The sequence below is a fragment of the Plecotus auritus genome (genome assembly GCF_963455305.1).
Source record: "Plecotus auritus genome assembly, chromosome: 9".
In the NCBI taxonomy this organism is placed as follows: domain Eukaryota; kingdom Metazoa; phylum Chordata; class Mammalia; order Chiroptera; family Vespertilionidae; genus Plecotus; species Plecotus auritus.
Window position 1 is genome coordinate 110,721,281 of NC_137783.1, and position 22,833 is coordinate 110,744,113.

The window sequence follows — 22,833 nt, forward strand, 5'->3', positions numbered from 1 at the left end:
CTGTGTGTCCAATACAGAGCCACTAGCCACAGGTGGCTATCGGAGCCTTTGAAATACACTGGTTCATAAGATGTGGTTTATGCGTAAAACACCAGATTTCAAAGCAAAGTATTAGTGGCTCATTCACAATTTTTATGACTGTATATTGTAATGAAAATATTTTAGACATATTCTGGGTTAAATAGAATGCATTATTTATATCATTAAAATTAACTTCACCCGCTTTTTTTTTTTTTAACTTTTTAAAACCTGGCTATTAGAAAAATTTAAATTACATGACACACACTATATTCCGCTGGATGATTCTGCCCCGAGGGGCTTCAGTGAGAACCAGATGGGGTGAGGGGCCTCCTCCGGCCCCACTTCACCTGCTGCCAATGAGAAGGCCCCTCGAGAGGGGGCATGGCCTGTGCCACACACACTGCCTGACAGATTCAGGGGATGGACTGACGACCTGGGAAGAGGCACAGGGAAAAGAAGCTCCTCATGACACAACTATCCCACCTTTTATTCAACAAATGGACGGGGATGGAGACGCAAGGACAGGACAACAGCACAGTTTCAATAAATAAGAAATGGGGACAACAGTGGGGCCGTGCCTGCACAGCCTCACATAAATAACCAGGTTGCTGAGCCAGGTGGAAACGGGCTGGGCAGTTGCCCGCACTGCCCACACCAAGGGACAGACACACCAACACCACAGGGACACAGACCACCTACGTCAGGTGCCTCTCCAGCCCGTCACACACCCTCCCCCAAAGCTCCTGATACCTTGGGGGTGGCTGGGCCCCACCCAGGTCAAGTCTGTCTTACCGATTTAAATAAATACAAACAGCAGGGTAGGAGGCAGGCACATGCATGAAGCCCCTTCTGTAGGCAGAGCCATGGATGGGCAGCCCCGTGGGGGCCTTGAAGGCAGAGGCCCTGGAAGCAGCAAAAATGGGGCCAGATAAAGCTACTAGTGGGAGGGGTAGCAAGGAGGTAAGCTCTCACCCACGACACAGCCCAGAGCCCGCAGGGAGCTGGAGAGGCCCTGGGCACTGAGACTTCACAGTCAGAAAAAGGGGGACCCAGAGATGGCCAGGGACTTGCCAGGGATTAGAATCCCAGGATTCAGACTCCCTGCCCATGGCATTTTATTGCCCCTCCCCTTCACAGGTCCTGCCGGAAGAGGAGGGGGAGGCACATCTGCTCTGGGGCCCTGGACAAAGGCAGGAGGTGGCCAATTACCAAGGTGCGGGGCCAGGGGTGCCAAGCAGAGGGCCCCTCCCACCATCAAGGCCTGGCCTCCCGGTGGTACAGAGGATCTTATGGGTCCTAGGATCTGACCAGGGCACGGTCAGGGGCATCCTGCAGGGAAGGAACTGGGTGGCAGGGACGGGTGGCTTTCAACTTGCTCCTGTGTACTGCGCCTGCCGCGGCCTCCTCACTGGGGCAGACACTCCCACCTCCAGCCTTTGCCATTTTGTCTGCTGGGCCATTGCTTCTTGATCCTTGCAGGCCCAGCTGCAGCTCCACCTCCTCCAGGAAGCCTTCGGAACCTCCCAGGACAGGGCTGCAGTGTCCTCAGCCAAGACCACCCTCAGATGACCAGGTTGCTCTCACTTAGCCGGACCACGTAGCGGTTCTCCTGGGGGACAGGAACGAGCGGTCAGAGCTGAGGCTCCAGGAAAGTGGCCCCTGCCCAGGGGTCCCTGCACCTCCACTTCTGCCCCATCTGCAGGCAGGGTAAACACTTTCCCTCTGTGGCCCTCACCTCGGCCTTCTTCTCTGCTGGGGGCTTTGGCCACTTAGTATGGCTTCCACTACTTCCCAGTAGTGCCCGCTGCTCAGTGGGGAGGCCAGATTGTGGGGAGTCAGTGAAGTCACCCACTGAGGGCCCAACCTCCGTGATGGTCTTCACCTCAGAGGCCCATGAATTTGTCCGCTGCTCAGGAATTCGGGCCACGCGGAACCTGTGAAGAGAGGTGGTGCAATCATCCCCCCATTAGAGGAAGAACCCCAAAGTAGAGAAGGCAGCTCCTGCTAGGGTCACACAGCAGGTTCATTGGTCAGAGCCTGAGCCCTTCCCACACCCTTTTATCCACAGATGAGCCCCCAACTCTACTTTGCAGGTAGACAGGCCCTTGGCCTGAGGGGCCCCAGGTGTGACAAGTATCCAGGGATCCTGCCTCAGGGATCCAGGGCTCCATGTGAGAGCATCACTGAGCAGACCCGACTTCTCCCTGGTCACCCCACTGCCCAGAGGCACACTGAGGCCAGGGAGGGAGGTGGGGCACTCACCAGGTAGGGTATTCAGGGCTCAACCCGGGGCCCTGCTTCCCCCCACTCCCGTCCTGGCTGTTGTCTCTCCCTGACCCTGCTGCGTCTGTGCCCACCTCACCTGCCCACAGACAAGATGGTGATCTCGCCCTGGCGTCCGGCCTTGGCCCCGGCCTTGGGAGCCCTGGCCGGGTTGGGCAGGAGTCTGGAAGTGGAAGTGGGAGTGGTAGCAGCCGCAGCCTCAGGGGACAGCAGCACCTCAGGCCACTTCTGGTTACAACGGGAGCAGCAGAGGCCAGAGAGCGAGGCCAGGCCCTGCACGGTGTGGAGGTGGTGGTGATGTGGACAGATGTACGGCATGCTGGGGGGTCCGGGCGGCAGCCTGTGGAGGGCACAGGTGGCAGTGGTCACTAGGGCAGACCGGGACTAGGAGACCACAGAAGGTGGTGAAGGGTATTGGGGTGACAGGAGAGGGAGCATCCCCAGGTGGTGAGTCCCCAGGAAGTGTGCTATTAGCTGGGTATGGGCTCTCCTTACCACCTGCCCACTCACCTGGGCACAGGTCCGTGGCTGGTTTGTACCAGCTGTTTGCTGTGATACTCCTTCAGCAGCTCCTCCAGGGCCGCTGCGTTCTCTGTGGGTAGCTGAAGTCAGAATCCGGCTCTGGGCCATGAGGGGCACTCCCCCAGGAACCCCTGTCTCAGTACCAATCCCCCCACCTACCTGCCATCCCCTCCTGGCCTGGGCACATGCCTTTTCCTCCGCCTACCCCCACCTCCCCAATTAGGCAAGAATAGGAGGAAAAGGGGCAGCACCATCAATCACACAGGTCAGAGATGGGAGGCTGGCCCGGTGACCTGGCAGGAGGGCAGAGCAGGGGAGATCTGACCCCTGAGGCTGCCTCGCAGGCTCTGAGAGAAGACCCCCCTTTCCGGGGCGCAGGAATAGTCAGACCTTTTCCTCACCTTTCTTCTCTGTGATCAGGCGCACCAGAACCCCGATGGTGTCCTCGTTGGCATCTTCAGCCCCGTAGGCGGGGTTGTTCCCTGGGATCAGAAGAGGAGGACTGTGATTCTGGGGAAGTGAGGAGGGTGGAACCCCAGACTCTGGAGCTGTACCAAGATGTGGCAGCAGAGGGCGCACCAAGCCTTCCTAGGCACCGGGCTTCAAGCCTGGGTGTTTACAAACCCGTTCCAGGCCCAAGTTCTGAGAAGCACTTTATCACCCTAACGACTCAGCATCACTGCCCCTGGCACCCCCGAAGCCCTGGTGCTTAGCAGTATCAGGCCATCTGAACCCTACAGTTCCTGCGGAGTGTGTGTGGGTCAGGGCAGCACTTCTGGGGCCTGCCCTCTCCCCCCTCAGCCAACAACTCCTGCAAACACTGCCAATTCCAGGCCTATTACCTCTCCGAACACCCTCCTGTCCATAAAGCTAACGGAGGGCTCTTGGCCAGCTTAGGGCCCAAACCTCAAGGCATGAAAATGGGCCACATGCTCAATCCTGGGCCAGCAGCAAACAGCTCCTCGCTCTTGTGCCCAGAAGCAGCCAGCAGTTAAAGTTAGTCCTAGGCCAGGAAAACAAGGGAGTCCCAGGCCTAAAGCTCCGGTCTCCACCCTCCCCCCACCTGCCCCGACTTTATCATCAGGAGTTGGGAAGGGCTCTGGCCAGGCCCAAGCAGCCTGAGGCACTGGCACAGGAGGTGCCATTTCAAACTCAACTTGGCCACAAGGCTCCAATGGGCAATATATGTGCACATGCCCTCCTGGCCGTCGGGTAGAGTGGGGTGTGGGGAGGAGACAAGGGGGCCCAGGGCCCAGGGGGTGGGTGTGGGAGAAACACACGTCTCCCTTTGGTCCAGGACTCATAGCTCAAACCACAGCCTGGAAACCCAAGCCTCGCCTGGCGCCTGCCCAGGACAGCTGCCCTTCTAGCCCTCAGGCCAGAGGTCAGAGGTCACTTTGAGGATCAAGTAGGGAGTCAGACCCTCGAACCACACACACAACTGTAGCCCTGAAGAGTTCAGACCCCTTCAGCCAGGCATGGCCTCATCCAAAGTGGGAATCCCACTAAAGCCACTTAACCTGCTCTCTCCGTCACCGCCTTGAGCCACCTCACCCTTCCGCTACCTTGTCAGTTTGCAGGGTCTCCCTGTGGCCCACATGCAGCACCTCCAGGAAGCCCTCCTGATTTGCCCTCTGCAGGCCTCTCCCTGTCAGACCCTCCGGGCCGAGCAGGATCCCTCGGGCAGCTCCCAAGCTGAGCTGGGCCGGCCCGTGCCCTCTGGCCTCCCCACCAGGACTCCAGGCCAGCCTCACCGCTGCCTCCACCTCCAGGGCCGGGCCCGACTTCCTTGTTGGCAGTGCAGTGGTAGCCCTTCCGCTTGAGCAGGTTACACACCAGGATGCCCAGCAGCCCCATGAGGCAGAAGACGGGCACGATGGCAATTACTGCGTACGGGGCAGCTGTCTCCTCGGGGCCGCCTGCCCGCGTGCTGTTCCCAGGCTGCCGAGTCTCCCCCGTGCCTCTGGCCCCTGCTGCTACCTCCACACCACGTCGGCTCCGCCTTCTCCACCCTGAGCACCATGGAGGACAGAGGCATGGAGGCAAGACAGAGGCAGAGAGAATCACACAGTGAGACCCAGGGCCCGAGTTAGGGTGTGCATGTGAGTATGTGGGTGTGGGTGTGCGTGTACGTGTGTGGGTGCTGATGTGTTCAGAGCTGTCCACTCCTTGGGGAAACAAGGTCCAACTCAGCCCCAGCCCCTCCTGTTTGGCCATCTGATCAGTCAGCCTCTTCAGGCCGCAGGGTGGTCAGAACCACATCCCCGCCACCCCTCCTGCTGGGTCAGAGGAATGAACAGATGGCACCTGTGTGCGTGCCTGGGCACAGGGACACTGGATCCGGTCTCCCCATGACCTGGTCCGTGAGTTAGCTGACCCAACGGGTAAGAGGAGGTGCATGTGTGCATGTGTACAAGCATGTGCACTCACACTCATCTGCACGAGTCTTTAAGGGGATGAGGATGGGGACACAGGTCAGGATGTGAGCCCTCCCGCTGGGTGGTCTCTGCCACTCAGAATGACTTGGGCCAACGGATAGCCAGTGGAACAACTGACCATGCCCTGCTGGACACCCCCTGGCTGTTCACCTTCCCGTGAGCTGAGGGAATGAGGACCCTGCTGCCCTAGATGGACACTGTGGGGGTCCCTGGGCTCAAGCTCACCAGACCCCTCCCACACATACCCTAGGCCCCGTCTGCCACTCACCGTAACAACGGCGAGGACCCAGCGGTGTCCAGGAGCATGGCTGACAGGGAGCCCGGGGGACCTCTGAAGGGGCAAACCACCTACGGGGGGAAGACATCACTGAGACCCAGCACCTTCCTCAAAAGAGACTGGACTCCTTCCTACTGGACACCCACACTGGTCCTTACCCATCCCATTTCGCAGATGGGAGGACTGAGGCTCGCTCAGGGGCTGGGTGAGGCTGGGGCCAGGATCCAGAGTCCTGGTCACCTGGCTTGAACTCCCACGCCCCACCCCATGGCTCACCCAGGCCGGCAGTCTCCACATAGTGTGTCTTGAGTCACTGTGCCCGCCCGGGCCTCCAGCCTCCCTCGAAGGCTGCAGCGGGAGTGGGACTGGCATGGGCTAGAGCCCCACGAGGCTGAGAAGGTGCCCAGGGGGCAGGACCTGCATAATGTGCCCTGCCCCAGGTCCTGTGGGAGGGAAAGGGTGAGAACGAAGCCAGGAAGCCCGTCCCTGGCCCTCAGGAGTCTTCCTAGGACAGGGCGGATGGGCAGGGCAAGCTCACCAGGTTGGGCTCCTCCCCGGGTGGGCACTGCCAAGGGGTCGTTGATGTTGGCATAGCCAGAGGCCAGGGCAGCAGCTGGAAGAACAATGGGCAGGGCACACTGAGCAGAAAGCACTGGGCTATGGCATCTCTGGGCTGTCTCTCCACCACCCGCTTCCTGATGCCCAGGAGTGGGGACTGAAGACCCCAGGCCTCAGGGATCCTCTCTAACCTCACCCTCACGCGGCAGGTAGAGCCTGCTCGTCCCGGACCTGCGCACAGCCAGTGCCCAGGGAGGGAGAGAACACATCTGTGCTGGAAATGCTGGAAAGCCCCGGACAGGCCCGCTCAGGACCTCCAGCCCTCGGGTCTCTGAGTCACACCTCTTCCATCCTCCAGGATGAGGGGGGGATGCTTCCGAATTCCTCTCAAGTTCCGCCCTGCTTCCTGCTGCCTTGCCTCCCCCCCCACACCACAGCTGGGCCTGTCATCGACCAGCCCTGCTCATCATCCCTGGGGCCACACTCACAGCTGGCACTTCCTATTCTGGGCCCTTGGCCGAGTCTCCAGCACCACATCCTCCTCCGTGACCTCCCCATCACGCCAGGCCAGCCCTGCACCACACAGGGCGGGAAACGTCCCAAGAGAAGAAGGGTCTCTCCCTCGTGTCCCAGCCCATTCCATCGGGAGCTCTCTCTGCTTCCCTTCCCAGGTATGAATTGTCTGCCCTAGCCCCTGTGCTGTGGGGAGACCCCGCTGGTCCTCTGATTTTGCTTTGGGGGTGGCAGGTGCAGAGTAGAGCCATCTGTCCCGAAGGGCAGAGGGAATGTTACGTAGGAGGCTCTGGGGACCTCCTCGGGCCCAGACCTGGCTCCCGGCAGCAGGGTCAGTGTGGGCCAAGAGGGTCAGACGGCCGGCCTCCCGGGAAGAGCCGAGAACCAAGCGCGCCCCAGCACGGTTCCTGAGCAGCCTTTACGCTCCGCCTCCTCGGAGGGCCGGATTCGGGGCTCAGGGCTTGGCTCTCCTGGTGTCCCCACCACAGTCCCATCCCCAACTCACCACAAGGAAGCAGGACAGGGGCCAGTGTGGTGGAGGGCTCAGCTTCATCCTCAGCTTCCTCAGGCCCTGTGGTCCCCCGCCTAGGGCAGACGGAGGGGAGGCTCAGGAAGCGAGAACAGCCGGCTTCCAGGACAACTGGGTGGGGAGCGTGTGAGGTGCTGCTGGGCAGGCAGAGCTCTGGCGAGGCTTGGCCCACACTCACGACCACCCCCTTCAGCCCTCGAGCCTGAGCAGAGCAGGGGTGTCCTGTCCGGGGCCAGCCTCCCTGGGCAGCACAGATTGGAGGAGGCTTCCCAGAGGGTCCAGGTGCCCTGGGCAGGGGCAGGGGGCCTGGCAGGAAGGAAGCCTGTGACTGCATCCCTGGGGATGGGGGTAAGAGAGCTTGCACCTGCCCGCCCCCTCCTCTTAGGCTCCTGCCCCTCAGGACTTCATGCAGGCCTGGAGCACGCCCCTCCTCCTGCTCTCTGCCTTCACTCTTGCTGTTCCTGCTCAAAGAAGGCCCTTCCTTTCATCCTTCAAAGCCCAATACCAGGCAACTCTCTCCAGAAGCTTCTCTAGACCACCTATCCCCAAAGCTCCTGCATGTACCCCCAACTCCATCACAGTCCTGGCCCTCTCCTGTGTCCACTGTCCACCCCCAACTGACTTCTCCACAAGGACCTGGGGGAGGTCCTGGGGGTGGTCATGGTACCCAGACTCAGCCTCCCTCCTCCCAGTAGGTGCCCTGTGTGCCAGGCATAGGAAATAATATGAATATGAATGAGACGGACCGTGTCCTGTCCTCAGGGAACTCACACCACAGGGTTGACCAATGGCCAGCTAGCTAGTGTCCCCATGCAATGGGCACTGGCCTGAGAGCTGAGTGTAGCCCCCACTGAGGAAAGTCTCCGGCCAGTGGGCAGGGTGGGAACAGCAGAAAGGATGAGCTTAGACAACAAGAGGGATCGTGGCAAAATGAGGGAGTTCCCCAGGAGCGCTTCCAGGCTCAGGAGGGCGAGGGAATCAATATTTGCCTGGCCAACGCGCTGGTCAGGTGGGGCCTCTGAACCCTGAGGGGTGGCACTGGAGAGCCAAGTCACTACCCTAGGGCCCCAGCAGGTTGAGGGGACCTGCCTGGTGCCCCAAGCCGTCTGATGCCAGGCTCCTGGGGAGAGCCCCTCAGCCTATGGGGGCCCGGGCTTCCCACCTGAAAAAGGAACAGAGGAAAAGGATCTGGCTCACTGAGTGGCCTGGCCCAGCACAGACCTGGCAGGCAGGGGCGGGTCACACCACAGGAGGGGGAGGGGCAGCGGCCACACCACGGGACGCTCCAGGTCGCTGGCAATGGCTCCGGGCCCAAGGCCAGCTCAGGGGAAAACCTGGGACAGAATGTCGGGCCAGAGGAGAGTGAAGGCTGCACCCTGGCAGTCAGCACCCAACAGGTGACATCCCCTGACCTCTTCCCCCGCCTGCCCCGCCCCTCTCACTCGGTCACAAGTCTTCCTTTCTAGCGTCTGCTCCACAGTGAACCTTCACCCTGCGGGGCAGCTCCCGCTCAAGTACCCTCACCACAGCCCCTCCCTGTGCTTCTCAGGCTGTCACCCATAGGCTGCCCATGCACCCCAGTTCCACAGGCTGGTCCCAAAGCCCTGCCCGGTCACCAGACCCAGCGCCCCTCCATGGCCTGGGCTGGGCTCAGAGGGCTGGGGCAGGAATGAGATGGGAGAGGCACAACAGCCACATCCCCTGTCCCACCCCTGGCCCTGACTGGCACCTGTGGGGTGACCTGAGCCCACGGGGAGGGCTGTGCAGCTGCTCATCTCCAGACAGACAGGGAGCTGTGATCTTGAGGCTTCTGGGAGCAAAATGGGGGTCCCAAGGCCCAGATGTAAAACCAGTGAGGACCCACTTAGGCGCATTCGCAGACACTCACCGCCTCGAGCCCTGCCGCCTTCCAATTATGTACCTTCTAATTACCCCAAACCGGCACTTACCCCCGTCTAGCCCCCAAGCCTCTGCTTACAGCTGCCTCCCCAGCCCCACACTCAGCCCAGACTGAGCCCCCAATGGGCCTGCCCAGTCAGGCAGCCGCCAGCCAGCTGCCTCCCCCTCAGCACCCCCTTCCCCACCAGGACTCCAGCATCGAAGTCCTGAGCCCTGGGACCTCCATCACAAAGCAAGTTCAGACCAAAGCCCCTGGGCTGGGTGGGGTCTGGGAAGGCTCCATCCCCACCCCTGCCTGGTCCTGGAGGCCAAGCAGTCAGTGACTTCCCAAAGCCTGCACCTCCCAGGGCTTCCTAGAAGGGCAGGTGGGCAGACCAAGGCCCTGAGAAGCGCAGTGCCCACAGCCAGGAGCCTCCTCGCCTGCCCCCTGCTCCTGGCAGAGAAGCCCTTGGGGCCCCAGGGGCAGAGAAGGAAGTGAGCTTGGAGGCCACTCCTCCCAGAACAGAGCCTCTGAGCTGGGGCCCCACCAATGCCCGCCCTTCAGAACGCAGTCCCTACTTCACCTGCCGGGGCCTCAGCGTCCTCGTCTGCAACGTCTGCAAGGTGGGCATCGCCTCCCAGGGCACGGTGTCGTGAGGTTTAAATGAGGTAACGACGAGCCTAAAGTAGGTCCCGGGAGTTCCTCCCCAGAGGCCCTTCTTTCCGGGGCACCTCCTGCCCAGGCAGGTAATTAAGCATTTGTTTGCTTGCGTATTTATTGTTTGCCCCCCTCCCCCACCAGACAGCAGCAGGGGCAGGGACGCTGCCTCATTCACCACAAAACCCTCCCCAGCCCAGTCTGGGGCAGGAGGCCTCTACCAAACAGGCTCACAGGGGCAGGGGCTTGGGCTTCCTCACACTCAGCCCAGCCCAGCCCTGCCCTCCAAAAATACCCAAACACTCAGAACCAGAAATTCCCTGGAAGAAGGTCAACTCACAAAGCCATGCAGACGAGGGCCCTTGAGGCCAGGGAGCAGCAGGGAGGTGCAGCCCTGGAGGTCAGAGAGAAAGAGGAAGCCGTGCCCCCACCCAGGCCTCGGCAGCTTCCCCTTTCCCAGAACTGAAGCCATGGGGTCACGGGCACCCAGCCACTCGCCAGCCTCGCCCCAGCCACCTTGTCATCATCACCAAATCCTGAAGGTCTCCTGGCCTCATGCCCACGCCCAAGACCACCTACCTCCCTGGCCTCCAGCTCAGCCCCACCTGCAGCCGAGGTGTCTTGTCTGAGATCTGGCCCCAGCCCCACCCACTCCAGCTGCTCTGAGCGGCTCCAGCTGTCAGTGCCCCACACTTGCCTCTTACCCCAGCGCTGGTATCTGCTGTTTCTTCTGCCCAGAAACATCCTCCCGTCACCAGGCCAACACCTACTCTTCCTTCAGAGCTCAGCTCAAAGGCACTTCCTCCTGGAAGCCCCCGCCGCCCCTCCTGCAGTAATCATCCTGTGTGCGACCATCCTGTTTACCCAGCCCCTGCCACAGCACAGGGCCTGGCCGGTGTGTGGGGCGAATGCACTGAACTTAGAAAAGGCGCTCTCAGGAGAGGCTCCAGCTTCTGCCACGATCAGGAGGGCCAGAGAGCAGCCTATGATTAAGGAGCCCATAGGCTGGGGTGAGGTGCGGGGTTGAACCTGGATCTGAACCCCTGGGCTCACCTGGGGAGAACCAGCCTGACCTGCTTGCTCTTCCCTGGATCTATGGCTGTGGACCTTCCCCCACCACACAGAGGGCTGATGAGGGAATTCACATGAACGACTCAGCACGAGACCCGGAACGAAGTAAGCTCTCAACAAGCATGTGCGGTGCCTCCGTTTCCCCACGTGCAAATTGTGGAGCGGGGATAGCACGCACTGATAGGCAGGTGTAAGGTATAAAGGAGATTCCCTTACTTATGTATAATGCTTGGCACAGACTCTGGCACACAGGAGGTGCCGGGCTGGCCCTGGGGAGACTCTGGGAGGTGGGACGGTGAAGGAAGGGGGAGGGGTCTGGAAGGCAATGCCCAGGTCACACCAAGCCCTGCTGCAAGTTGAGAAGCTTGTGCTCCCCCCCAGGGCCTACAGGAGCCAAAAGGGTTAGCTGCGGAGGAACAGGAATGGAACTGTGCCGCAGAGGGCTCCCTGCCAAGTGCAGCCAGACTGGGGAGCTGGAGGTGGAGGACGGTGCCCACCTGGGGCAGGGAGGGAGGCGGGTAATTGTTTCCCAGCTCTAGGGCCTGAGGACCACCCTGCAGCCTCCAGAGGCTAGGGTTGCCTGGAAACACAGCTGGATACAGTCCCCTCGCCCCCTCAGCTGCAGCTGCACTAGAGGCGGGAAGACAAAGGCCGCCCATCAATAGAGAAATCCAGGTTAGCGAGGAGCCCAGTGGTTCCCTGGCAACTGGGGCTGAAGTAGGGCAGTGCCCGCAGTGGGCGGCGGCGAGGGCAGCTAGGCATCTCCTCCTTCCCATCCTCCATCCTCACGAGGAAGGTAAATGGCCCTCGTTGCCTTGAGCCAGGCCCTCAGCCTGTGTTGCCCCCATGCCTCACAGGAGAGAGGAGCACCCCTTTTGCACACCTGGGTAAACTGCGGCCACGGGGGTTGCTTGTACGATCACACAGGCATCAAGTGGTGAAGCGGGTGGAGCCAGGTCTGCCTGACTCTGCTTCCCACCTCACTTCTGGCCCCTTCCCTGGAGCCCAGCGCAGGGCCTGGCATACTGCACGTGTTCTCAGGGCGTCCACCAACCAGGGGGCCGAGGCCAGGCAGGAGGGCTACACAGCACCCAGATGGGCCTCAGGGAAAAGGGACTGCCCTCACCCCGGGAGTCTCTGGGCATCTGAGGTTTCTCTGCTTCTGTGCTCAGCTGCACTGCTCTCCTCTGTCCCAGCTCCAGGGAAAGGTGCTGTGAGGAGGAAGCGCAGGGAAGCTGTGAGTTCCTGGAGGGGAGGGGGAGGAGAGGTGCCAGGGTGAAGCTCCTAGGGCTGCTGACAGGCTGGGGCTGCCTCAGGGCCACTCAGCGAGAAGGGCACCCAATTCCCACCCCTTCCCAGCCTTGGGCAGCTGTGATGTCCCAACTCACAAGCCTGGGGTGAGGACTCCATGCAATGCTAGCTAGCCTCTAACCTTGCTCCCTGGCCCAGCCCCAGGGGCCGGCCTGCTTCTCCCCTCAGAACTGCCAGCAGGCCTGGGAGGCTGGGGTGGGGGGTGTCGTGGGCGGGTGGGGCTGAGGGGCTAAGGAAAGGGCTGAGGCAGCCAGCCCAGGCCTGCCCAGCTGCTCTGGTCTGGGTGTGGCGCAGATGCTGTCCCTGCCCATCGCCTGGGCGGAGTCGGGGCGGGTAGGGCGGTTTACAACCAGACAGTTGTCTCTGGGGCAGAGCTGGGACTCCCCAACAGCATTTACTGCACACCTCATTCCCTTTCCAGGCCGAATTTCACTGAACCCCTCAAAGGCAGGGTTCCAGGCTTCACCAATGAGGAAACAGAGGCCCGGAGCGGCCACGTAGGACCCTGTAACAACTTGCTGCCTTGGAGACAAGGTTTAGCCCCTCCCCCAGAGTGGGAGCGGGCAGCAGCCACACCACCCAGGCCTGGCATTCCCACTGCTCCTGCACGTCCTGCTCTGCCACCAGCCATCACTCAGCACCGTGGGCTTCCTGCTCAGGCCAGGCAGGGAGGCTGGGCCACCCTAGGCTGTCTCGCTTGGCCCTCGAGACAGGATGGCAAGGGGCCTGGGAGGGCTGGAGGACACCTCACTGCACTCCCATCCTGCTGTTGCCACCTCCTCCTCTGAGAAGCCACCTTTGCCTCCCGCCCTGGCCACACAGCAGGTACCGAACCACTCATGTGCCAGGGCAGCCCCCTGTCTGCTCAGCACAGGCCTTGTTCCCTCACCCTGACCTGGCCGAGGGCGAGTGAGACTGAGGGGAGACCGTAGCCCCGGCCTGCCCCCTTCTCCATCTCCTCCCGACTTAGGTTGCTGGGGACAGAGACCGTCCATGATCACCCAGTGGCTCAGGAGTGGGCAAGGGTGCTTTAGGGACCCCACACCAAGCCCAGCAGCATGGGTGGAGGCGCCGTGGCCTCCCCAGGAAGACCCTGGGTGCCCACTTCCCACCCCTCTGCAGTCCCGTATCCACCTGCTCCGTGCTAGCTGAGCCCGGCAGGAGTGAAGGTGCTGAGCAGTCAGGGCCCGGCCCCATGTCTCCGAGCCTCAGTTTCCTCCTCTATAATTTTGGGCAACTGTGCCTGCTCAGCTGACTTCTGGGTGTGGCTGGAGGACCCAGAGTTCACTGGGGAACAGTGGTTCTTTTTACAATAGACCTCAGCCCAGGAACCACCTCCTGCAGGAAGCCTTCCCTGTCAGGGTGGGCCCTCCCCTCTCCTGGCCTCTTTGGCCATCACTGTTTGTGGTCACCCCCAAGGGAGGGAGGCAGCGAGTCCATGCAGGCCGCTGGGTCCCCAGGAGGGCCAGGTCCCTCCCTGAGCTCACCGCTCCTGCTCACAGTGAGGCTGTGCAGCTCCAGGCGCACATCCCTCCTCCTGGGGGCCCTCCTTCCCCTCTCTCCACCCACACACTCAGACCCTGCCTCCAGTTGGCTGCAAGGCCCCTCCGTCCCCTTCCGTCTGTGCCAAGTCGTCAGGGCACACTCAGGGCCACATGGGCAGTTTATTTATAGAGTTCTCATCTTTCCCAGGGGGGCCCAGGAAAGAGAGCCGGCCTTCCAGCAGACAGGCCTAGGTTAGGATCCCAGGGTCACCAGGTCTTGCAAGTCCCTTCCCCGCTCTGGGCCTTCTTTTCCCTGCCTGCCCCTGGAGGGGATTGCTGACCCTTTGGGCATGAGCTAAGGATGTGAGACCCTCGGGGTCCTCATCCCAGGGCTGGGCACACAGTAGGGACACAGCATCACTTCCTTCCTGTCTTCCCTGCTACCCTAGTCCCAACTGGTGGCAGTAAGTCCTGGCCTAGGCACCCGAGGGCTCAGCACAGAGTGGGTGTTGACCTCTGCCAGAGACCACATCCTCGTTCCCAAATCCTGAGTGGGGGTGGGGCTAGATGGGTCCCACTGGCTGATCTCAGGAAAAACCGGAAGAAGGGCTGGCCCCATAGCCCAGGGAGTCTGGCCTCACCCAGCCAGGCCAAGTGCTGAACAGCCAGCTCCACCAACACTCCCTCCCCCCAAACCCCCCAGGGAGCCACCAGCTCCTTCTTGGAAACGGATGACTGAATGGTCAGACAACCTGAGGTCTGAGCGAGAGCTTGAGCACCCGACTCCAGCACCAGTGGCTGTGACTCAAACTAGAACTGGTCCCCAATTCTGAGTCTCAGCTCCCATTAAGGAGCTTGGGAAGGAGGGGGATCCCGTCAGTGCTGCTTCGAGGATACCTGCACCCAGGGCCTGGCACACAGCAGGGCCTCAGCAGAGCGTTTCCTCTGCTCCTACCCTCAGGGGTGGCCTTGAGTCTTCATCCCAACCCCCAGCACACACTCAGAGCCTCAGAGGCCCTGGCTGCAAACCTCCCTGTGCATCCCAGCACACAGCACGCCCTCAGAGGCCTGGCCAGCACAGACAGGGCAGCAGGAGAGGGTGGGTTGTTAGACATGCAGTTCCCGTGAGTGCCCCCACACCTGGCCCTAGCCGGTTTGGTTCAGTGGATAGAGTGTCGGCCTGCCGACTGAAGGGTCCCAGGTTCAATTCCAGTCAAGGGCACATGCCTGGGTTGGGGCTCAATCCCTGGGGGGTGGGGGGGGGGACGTGAAGAAGGCAGCTGATTGATGATTCTCTCTCATCATTGATGCTTTTCTCTCTCTCCGTTCCTAAGATCAATAAAAAAAATTTTTTTAATAAGTGCCCCACACCTGTGCCTGTTCCCAGACGTGAGGGGGGACACCTGGCAAGTGGACCACACCAATAAAGAGAGGCTCACATGGGGCTGGGAGGGCTTCCTGGGTGAGGAGGGCTGTGGTTGTACCTGAATGGCCAGGAGGGTTCTAGAAAGAGGAGACAAAAGCAAAGGCAGAGTAGCCGAAGCCGGTTTGGCTCAGTGGATGGAGCGTCGGCCTGCGGACTGAGGGGTCCTGGGTTTGATTCCGGTCAAGGGCATGTCCCTGGGTTGCGGGCACATCCCCAGTGGGGGGTGTGCAGGAGGCAGCTGATCGATGTTTCTCTCTCATCGATGTTTCTGGCTCTCTATCCCTCTCCCTTCCTCTCTGTAAAATATCAATAAAATATATTTAAAAAAAAAAAAAAAAAAAAAAAGCAAAGGCAGAGTAGAACCAGGATCTGGTAGGTAGAGTTGAGGGGGAAGATGTAAAATTCAAAAGGGTCTTGGAAGGATAAGACTCGATGGTAGGATGTGACTGTATTTTATAGGCAAAAGGTACGAGCTGACGTGGGGAGGCCGCTCTGTGGGAGTGGAGGACCTGGAAGTGGAGCTGGAGAGGCAGGTGCAAGGACAGCAGGCCAAGACTGGACTAGGAAGGGAGCCCTGATTCTGTGCAGGTGTGTCTCGACCTGCTTCCTGTCCCGGCCACATCCAGGTAGGTGCCCTGTCTGGAGGGCGAGAGCCAGAATGTCAGGTTCTAGGGCTCTTGGTTAAGTCTCTGCACTTCTCTGAACCTCAGTCTCTGTGAAATGGGGCTGGGCCTATGAGCAGGGGCAGGGTGCTGCCTGCCCCTCTACGTCTCCCCTCCTTGGCCAGACACAGACTATCACAGCAGTGCCAGCGGGGGCCACATGTTGAAACCTAGCCAGGCCTCACTGTCATTCCTATCATCCCAGAAGCCCAAATTCCGAGAAAGGTTTGGCTTGGGCAGGGCACATGGTGGGGTGGGACGGGGGCCTCCATCAGGGCTGAGACCAGAAAAGGAGGTTAACCCTTCCCATCTTCCCGCTCCTGAGCCCTGAGCTATTTCCACCTCATTGCTGGGGATGGAAATAACTCAGGCTCGGCCCCAAGAGACTAAGATAGCTATTCTGATCAGCCCCTAGAAGCACAGCTCCGGCCATGCCAGAGAGGACAGAGGGACACCCTGACCCCCAGCTCCAGCTCTCGGCCAGGCAGCAGCAATGGTCAGAGCTAGCAGGGACCTCTGGGAAAAACGAGGAGACTGAGGCCCTGAGAGGGTGGGGCACAAGCTCAATGTCACCCCCAGCCTGCTCCCCACCACGGCATGTGAATGGACTTGGGAAGGTGACCCTAGAGCAACTCTGAAGAAGGGGATAGGGCCTCTTAAGTGTGTGGAGGTCAATGGGGACTCTCAATTATCTTTGCCACCCTGAAGCCTGACACTCTTCAGGGCTATGTGAGTTGGTCCCCAAACCAGTTGCAGGCTGCAGAAGGCAGGAGACAGGCCTTTCTGGTGAATGGGAGTTGGGGGCAGGGAGGAGGAGGAGGAAGAACAGGAAGACCACATAACCCACCCACCCCCAAAGTTTCAGACGTGTGTAAACACACACCACACTCAGAACACACAGTGGCACACCCTAGAGAAGAAAACCCAGCTAAGCCGTGAGGAGATACAGGCATACCTCATTTTATTGAGCTTCCCTTTATTGTGCTTCACAAGTGTTTTGTGTGTGTGTGTGTGTGTGTGTGTGTGTGTGTTTTACCAATTAAAGGCAAGACTCTCCAACAGCAAAAGCATTAGGACTGGTTTAACTGAGATGCTGGCTTTATTACGGTGGCCTGGAAGCGAACCCCCAATCTCTGAGGTGTGCCTGTATTAGGAAGTGGGTGGCCTCCCCAGGCATCCCACAGGCTTCCGGGGCAGAGACCTGAATTCCAGTCCTGGCACTGTGTGGTCTTGGGCAAGTCACTTCTCTGAAAAACAGTCACTGCATCTCAGAACCACCACGAGGATTCAACAAGAGCACTCCATAAAGGGCGGCGCACACCACCTTCCTCCGTCCTCGCCCCCACCAGAGTGCAACCAACATTTCCAGAGACTATCAGTCCAGGACAGAGCCTCCCAGGGGTCCTCAAACTTTTTAAACAGGGGGCCAGTTCACTGTCCCTCAGACCGTTGGAGGGCCGGACTATAGTTTAAAAAAAAGACTATGAACAAATTCCTATGCTCACTGCCGGCCCTGGACGAGTCGGCTGCTAAGCAGGACAGGCAGCGGCACCCGGCGGGCCGGATAAATGTCCTCGGCGGGCCGCATGTGGCCCGCGGGCCATAGTTTGAGGACCCCTGCTCCAGACCCTTCAGCAGGCGCCCCCTCACCCACCTGGGCTGGGAAGCCAGATTCCCATTCCACCCTGCATGGACCTGACAGACCCTCTGTGAGGGTGGGGGCCTCAAGAGGGATGGGGGTGCGGGGCCCTGCTCCAGCTCTCCAATCAGCGACGGCTCGTGGGCAACAAGTCCACGCCCCTCTCCTCCCATGCAGGGAGATGGAGAAAGGAGGCCTGGGCCGGGGAAGGCAATGTCTGTGGGTCAGGATTTCAGGCTGTGCTTCCAACTCTGTCACCAGCATCTTCCCGGGTACAGCCCCGGGGCCACCGTGTCCCCAGCAGACAGCCTGCCCCCAGCCGCCACTGCAGTCTTTCTGTCTGAAGGGAGGAAAGGGAGAACCGAGGCGAGTGACCCCAAAACAACAGAGGATCCCAAAGTGATGATTCACACTGAGACTGAGGCCCAGGGGGAGCAGGGTCTGAGAGCAAGACTGGGCCTGGCCCAGGGAGAATTCAGGTGACCAGGGGAGCAGCGCTGTGGCAGGCCTTTGGGACGCGCAGGGCCCCTCAAATGCTGTCAGAGGTGTCCCCCCACCAGACGCGGCCCAGCCTAGGCCCCCTCTCCCGCGCCAGGGCGCCCCCCTCTCCCTCGCCAGGGCGAATCACTAAGGGTCCACCCACCTCCCTGAACTGCGCTCCCTAGGGGCGCCCCCTTGAGGACAGTCCAGGAGAGACCCTTGTGGCCTGGGTACCCCTCCTCCCTCCCCCCATTGCCGGAGGTTTTGAGGTCCCGCCTCTTTCCGCCTCTCCTTGCCCCGAGGCGGAGACCCACACCGACCCTACTTGACCCACAAGCACGCTGGCTCCAGTGACTCCAGGGCTGCGTCTCTCAGGCACTTGGGGCTCCTCTCCCCCTATTTCACACTCACGTTAGCGAGCGGCCCTGCCCTGCCCGGTCACACCCTCCGCCGCTCACGCCAGTGACCCCAGTGACCGGGGTCCCCGGCGGCGGGGTCACTCGCACACTCTGCCTGGCACCGGCGCACAGAGCGCCTGTGTCTGCCAGGCCCGCGTCACCGCCGGTGGCCCGACCGCACGCTCGCCCGGCTGGGCCGCCTCCCGCGCCATGTCACCCCCAGTCACGGGCTGACACCGTTCGGACCCCCCATTTGGCAGCCCAGAGGCGCTGCCGCCCGGTCCTGCACCTGGTCCTGGTCTCGGTCCAAGTTTGCCGGGCCGGTGGCGTCTCCGGGCCCGCCGGCTCCGTAAACAGCGAGTCGCGCCGCTGCTTCCACGCCGCGCGGGCCGAGCCCGCAGTCACGCGGGGGTCTGGGCGCGGGAGACTCCGGGACAGGATGCGGGGGCGGGAAGCGAGGGGCGCAGACAGGGGCTGCGGTATCCGCCGCGCCGCCGAACTTCCTCAGGGACCCGGGGAGGCAGCGGGCGCCGCTCGGGTCCGCATCTCTCTGGCCGGCCGCGGGGCAGCGGGCCCGGGTGAGCTGCGTGCACCCTCCTTACCTGGCCGCCCGCGCGGCAGCTCCAAAGCCCGGCTCCACGAGCCCACGGGCGGCCGCGCAGCTGCGCGCCTTTTGAATGAATCGCCTGCCGGGCTGGGACTAAGCACAGCCCACCCCCACGCGTCACGGCTGCCGACCCGCCCCGACGTCAGGCAGCAGTTCACGCGCCCGCCCCCTGGGGCGGCGGGGGAACTCCTGGTCTCGGCCCTGCTCTGTGTCGCCATCTCTCGCATCCCCCGGAACTGCAGGGCACAGCCGGGGAGAGGCCTCTGGGTCGGCCCCTTCTGGGCGCCAACCAAAAATGGGCTTGCGCGATGCAAGACAGACTGGACACCTGGGTGCTACTCCGGATTCCACCACGATGCCGCCAACGGGGCCACCGCTGCCCTCCTGGAAACGGGCAGCTAGGAAGATCGGCCTGACTTGGCCTTGCCCAGGCCTGCCCCTAGGAACCCCACCTTGTCCAGGCCTGCCCCTAGGAACCCCCACTTTGTGCAGGCCTGGTGAAAGTGAATCTATAATGGAGGCCCACCTGGTGGGCTCCTGCACATTCCTCAGGGCCCAGCCCAAATCTCCTTCCTCCAGAGACCTTTCCTGTCTCCACTCTCCACCCCACCCCTCCCGTCTCTGCCTGGATAGTTAGTCCTTCCTTCCAGCAAAACAGGTGACACTGCTCTCACTTCCTTACCCAAGCTTGACCCCTCCCCCTTCCCCTTCCCCCTCCCCCTTCCCCCTCCCCCCCCCCCCCCCCCCCCCAATGTGCCATTGCCAGGGCACTATTCCCGCCGCCGTATTCCCAGCTCTGTGAATCGCGCTGGCAGTTGTGTGATATGGTGGGCCAGGACCTGAGGCAGCAGCTCAGCATCCAGATTCCCGCCCGCCCCCTCCTCCCCACGGTGCCATTCAGAAGATCCCAGGGGGCTTTCCAAGGACAGCAAGGCTGGGAGGGGGTGCAGACAGCAGGGAGGGCCTCCTGCTGCGGACAGAGGCCTGGCTGGAACCAGGATAATCACAGCCCAAGACAGAGAAGGAGGAACATGTCTGTTGGGGATAGGTTGTTGGGGAGATAAAGAATTCAGAACAAACTGAGTCATAGAACCTGAGCCTGTGAGGTGAGGAGGCAGGGAAGTTCAAGTTCCCGGAGCCCAGGAGACTCCAGGAGGAGAACTGGACACCTGCAGAGGGAGGAGGGGGTGGCGAAGAGTTTCCATTTCGCTGGGCCATGCCCAGGTTGTGGGGGAAGGGCAGAAAGAGCTCCAGGTCACTGACAGGGTCAGAGCCCCAGCCCCCTCCTATGTCAATGGAGACTCCCAGGGTGGGAGTGATCCCAGGTCACATATCCCACATTCAAGCCCTCAGAGGAAAACCAGAAAGGATTCATGCTGGGGACCTGGTGAGGGGGCCAGAGCACCTCAGGACGCCCTCCATTCCTGCAAATGTTTTCTTTGTCAGAGGAACTCCTATACCCTGGTTCCAAGTTCATGTGTCACTCAACAGACCAAATGGGATATGCTTTTTGGTCAAGCAGCACTGGCTATTAATCCGACACCCTACAGAGGAGCCAGGCCTGTCTACACTACCGGTTCTCTGGGAGGCTTTAGTCAAATCCCTCCCCTTTCTGTTTCCCCATCTGAAAATTAGGGTGGCAAATGGTGATCGCCTGACCTGGCTGAGCGATACATCTGGGCAGCAGTTACCTGAGCCAGGAGAAAAGATCAGGGATGAAGAAGCTGCGGTAGTCCCTCCTGTAGTTCTGAGGACGCTGGTTGGCAACTTTGGGCTCTCAGGCTGCAGCAACATAGGGTCAGGTCTTTGGGAGCCACAGCCTACACACCTCACCCCACAGACATTCAGGTTATGAGGGAGCCTAATTATTATTCACTGCCAGCTCTGACTCCCGAACCACAGCAGGCTGCAGATGGGACCCTGCCCAAGATTCTGGGAGCTTTAGCCACTACAGTGAGGAGACACGGAAGGAGCTGTGGAGGCCACAAGACATTTAGATTGGCTTTTTATGGAGAACCACAGACTGGAGAACAAAGCATTCTCAGAATCACTGGCTTTTAAAACCCTTGGCATCTCAGATGGACCCACAGAATCATCTCTGAGCACAGGGACCTCAGAAGCCATCTCCTTGAACCTTTCATAGCGTAGTGAGCCCAGATAAAACCTGCCCTTCATCCTAGGGGCACAGCACAAGGCCCCAGTAAGCTGGGATGAGCTCTGCCCCCTGGGTCACAGGATCACAGGGTCACAGGGTCACAGGGTCACAGGATCACAGGATCACAGGTATGAGTGTTGTCTGCATGGGAGCTGAGCACGCGTCAGCCTCTGGGGTGGTGGGCCAGGAACAGTGGCACCCTCTGCTGGCTGCACTGGAATTCCAAGGTGGGAGTCGAAAGCAGGAGGCATGGGAGGGGGAGTTCATACTCAAATTTCAGTCCTCGTTGCCTGGCTAACCCCCAGCGGGCCAAGTCCTACCCCTTGGAAGGTGGGCTGCCCTCCTCTGTTTGTGCCTTGGTCCCTGGGGGAAGAGTGGATTTGGTTTTAGGAGGAACTGGGCCTAGGGGGCCCGGGTGGGCCTCAGCCCGGGGCAGGGCAGAAACGGAGCTGAGCTGACTGGCCCTGAGGGTTAGGTTCAGTACCATTTAGGTCCAGATTCTGGCCTGGGTCTGGAATCCCCCTGGGGTTGGGCTTTGGTGTGACAGATAGGGACCAAGTCCCAGTGCTGCCACTGCCAGGCTGTGTGGCCTTCAGGAAGTGGCTTCACCTGAGTGCAAGCTCACCCACCCAGGATGTTGTGGGGATCTGAGACCCTATGTGGGGGGCACCTGCTTCTTTCAGACCACTGGGCTCAAACACCAGGTCTGTTCCCTCTCCTCCCCCACATTCAATGTTTGCCCGTGTCCGCCCCACAACCCGGCATCTGGGCTCTGTCCCATTTATTCCAGTTTGCTGTCTCCCTCCTCAGTTCAGCCCTGCCATCTACCTCTGACCCAGCTTGCCTTTGCCAGGCTGGGCTCCTCATTGGTCATAATGGACCCAAAATAACACTTCCCCTTGCACTTCCTGCAACCTGGCCTGTGGCTTAAGATCCACGAGGACAAAATTAAGACTTGGTGTTTGGCAGGAATGCAAAAGATGTGAAGGGCTCTCAGAGGTCACCTGTGCCCAGAGAAGGCAGACACCTGCCTAGGGTCACACAGTGATAGGAGGCCACAAGGCTGAGGCTTCAGTTAAGATCCCTTGGTCCCAATCCCCTCCCCGCCGCCCCAGGTCCCACCCAGGTCTAAGCCAGGGCCTTAGCCATATTTGCTGTTCCCTTCGCAGACTCTCTTCTACCCACCCCAGCCTTAATGCTGTCTTGCTGTGTGACTCAGGTAAATCCCTAGATTTCTCTGTGCCTCATCTTCCCCATGAGGTAGATGTCTATCTAAACTGCGCCCTCTGTCCCCATCTCAAGGGACAACTGGAGAACCCCTTGGAGAAGAGATGGCTTTTGGTCCTCTCTCCTGTCCTCTGAGGTAGGAACACCCTGCCCAGGGCTTGTCTGAGGAACATGAACCAGATACCCGAGTGACTGATGTGTACACCAATTTGCAAAGCATGAGCCCGCACTCCCCTCTACCAGAAGTTTGTAAAGCCTTCATTATTTAGGTTGGAAATGTTCATGCGTGTGTTTAGCAGAGCAGAGGCATGACCTGTCCTTTTCTAGTGGTTGCCATCTTGAGTCCAACAGGTAGACCCTGGTGGTCATGGCTGACCCGACACGGACTGACCTTGTGCTGTCGGCCTTCACATTCTTTTTTATTTATTTATTTTTATTATTTCAGAGAGGAAGGGAGGGGGAGAGGAGAAACATCAATGATGACAGGGAATCACTGATCGGCTGCCTCTTGCACGCCCCACACTGGGGATGGAGCCCACAATCCAGGCATGTGCCCTTGACCAGAATTGAACCAGGGATCCTTCAGTCCATAGGCCAGCGCTCTACCCACTGAGCTAAACCAGAGAGGGCGGCCTTTGCATTCTTGTGTCTGATTTAATGACACACTTTTTTTTTTAATGATACACTTCTTTGGAC

At 60.3% G+C, this 22,833-nt stretch overlaps 1 protein-coding gene across 2 annotated transcripts; it reads right to left on the reverse strand.

The window, feature by feature from the left end:
• Window positions 1-487: 487 nt before the first annotated feature.
• Window positions 488-18,907, reverse strand: RELT (RELT TNF receptor). 2 transcript variants are annotated; one of them, XM_080687139.1, is made up of 11 exons: window positions 18,751-18,907; window positions 7,118-7,197; window positions 6,080-6,154; window positions 5,818-5,984; window positions 5,533-5,612; window positions 4,581-4,838; window positions 3,228-3,308; window positions 2,815-2,896; window positions 2,384-2,644; window positions 1,757-1,955; window positions 488-1,630 (listed from the first exon to the last, which is right to left on the reverse strand). In XM_080687139.1, exons 2-11 carry the CDS (start codon window positions 7,163-7,165, stop codon window positions 1,583-1,585), a joined length of 1,299 nt encoding a protein of 432 aa, XP_080543265.1. In that variant the 5' UTR covers window positions 7,166-7,197; window positions 18,751-18,907; the 3' UTR covers window positions 488-1,582. The 2 variants fall into 2 exon arrangements, with proteins under 2 accessions (XP_080543265.1, XP_080543264.1); XM_080687138.1 differs by having other exon boundaries at window positions 18,438-18,851.
• Window positions 18,908-22,833: the final 3,926 nt, after the last annotated feature.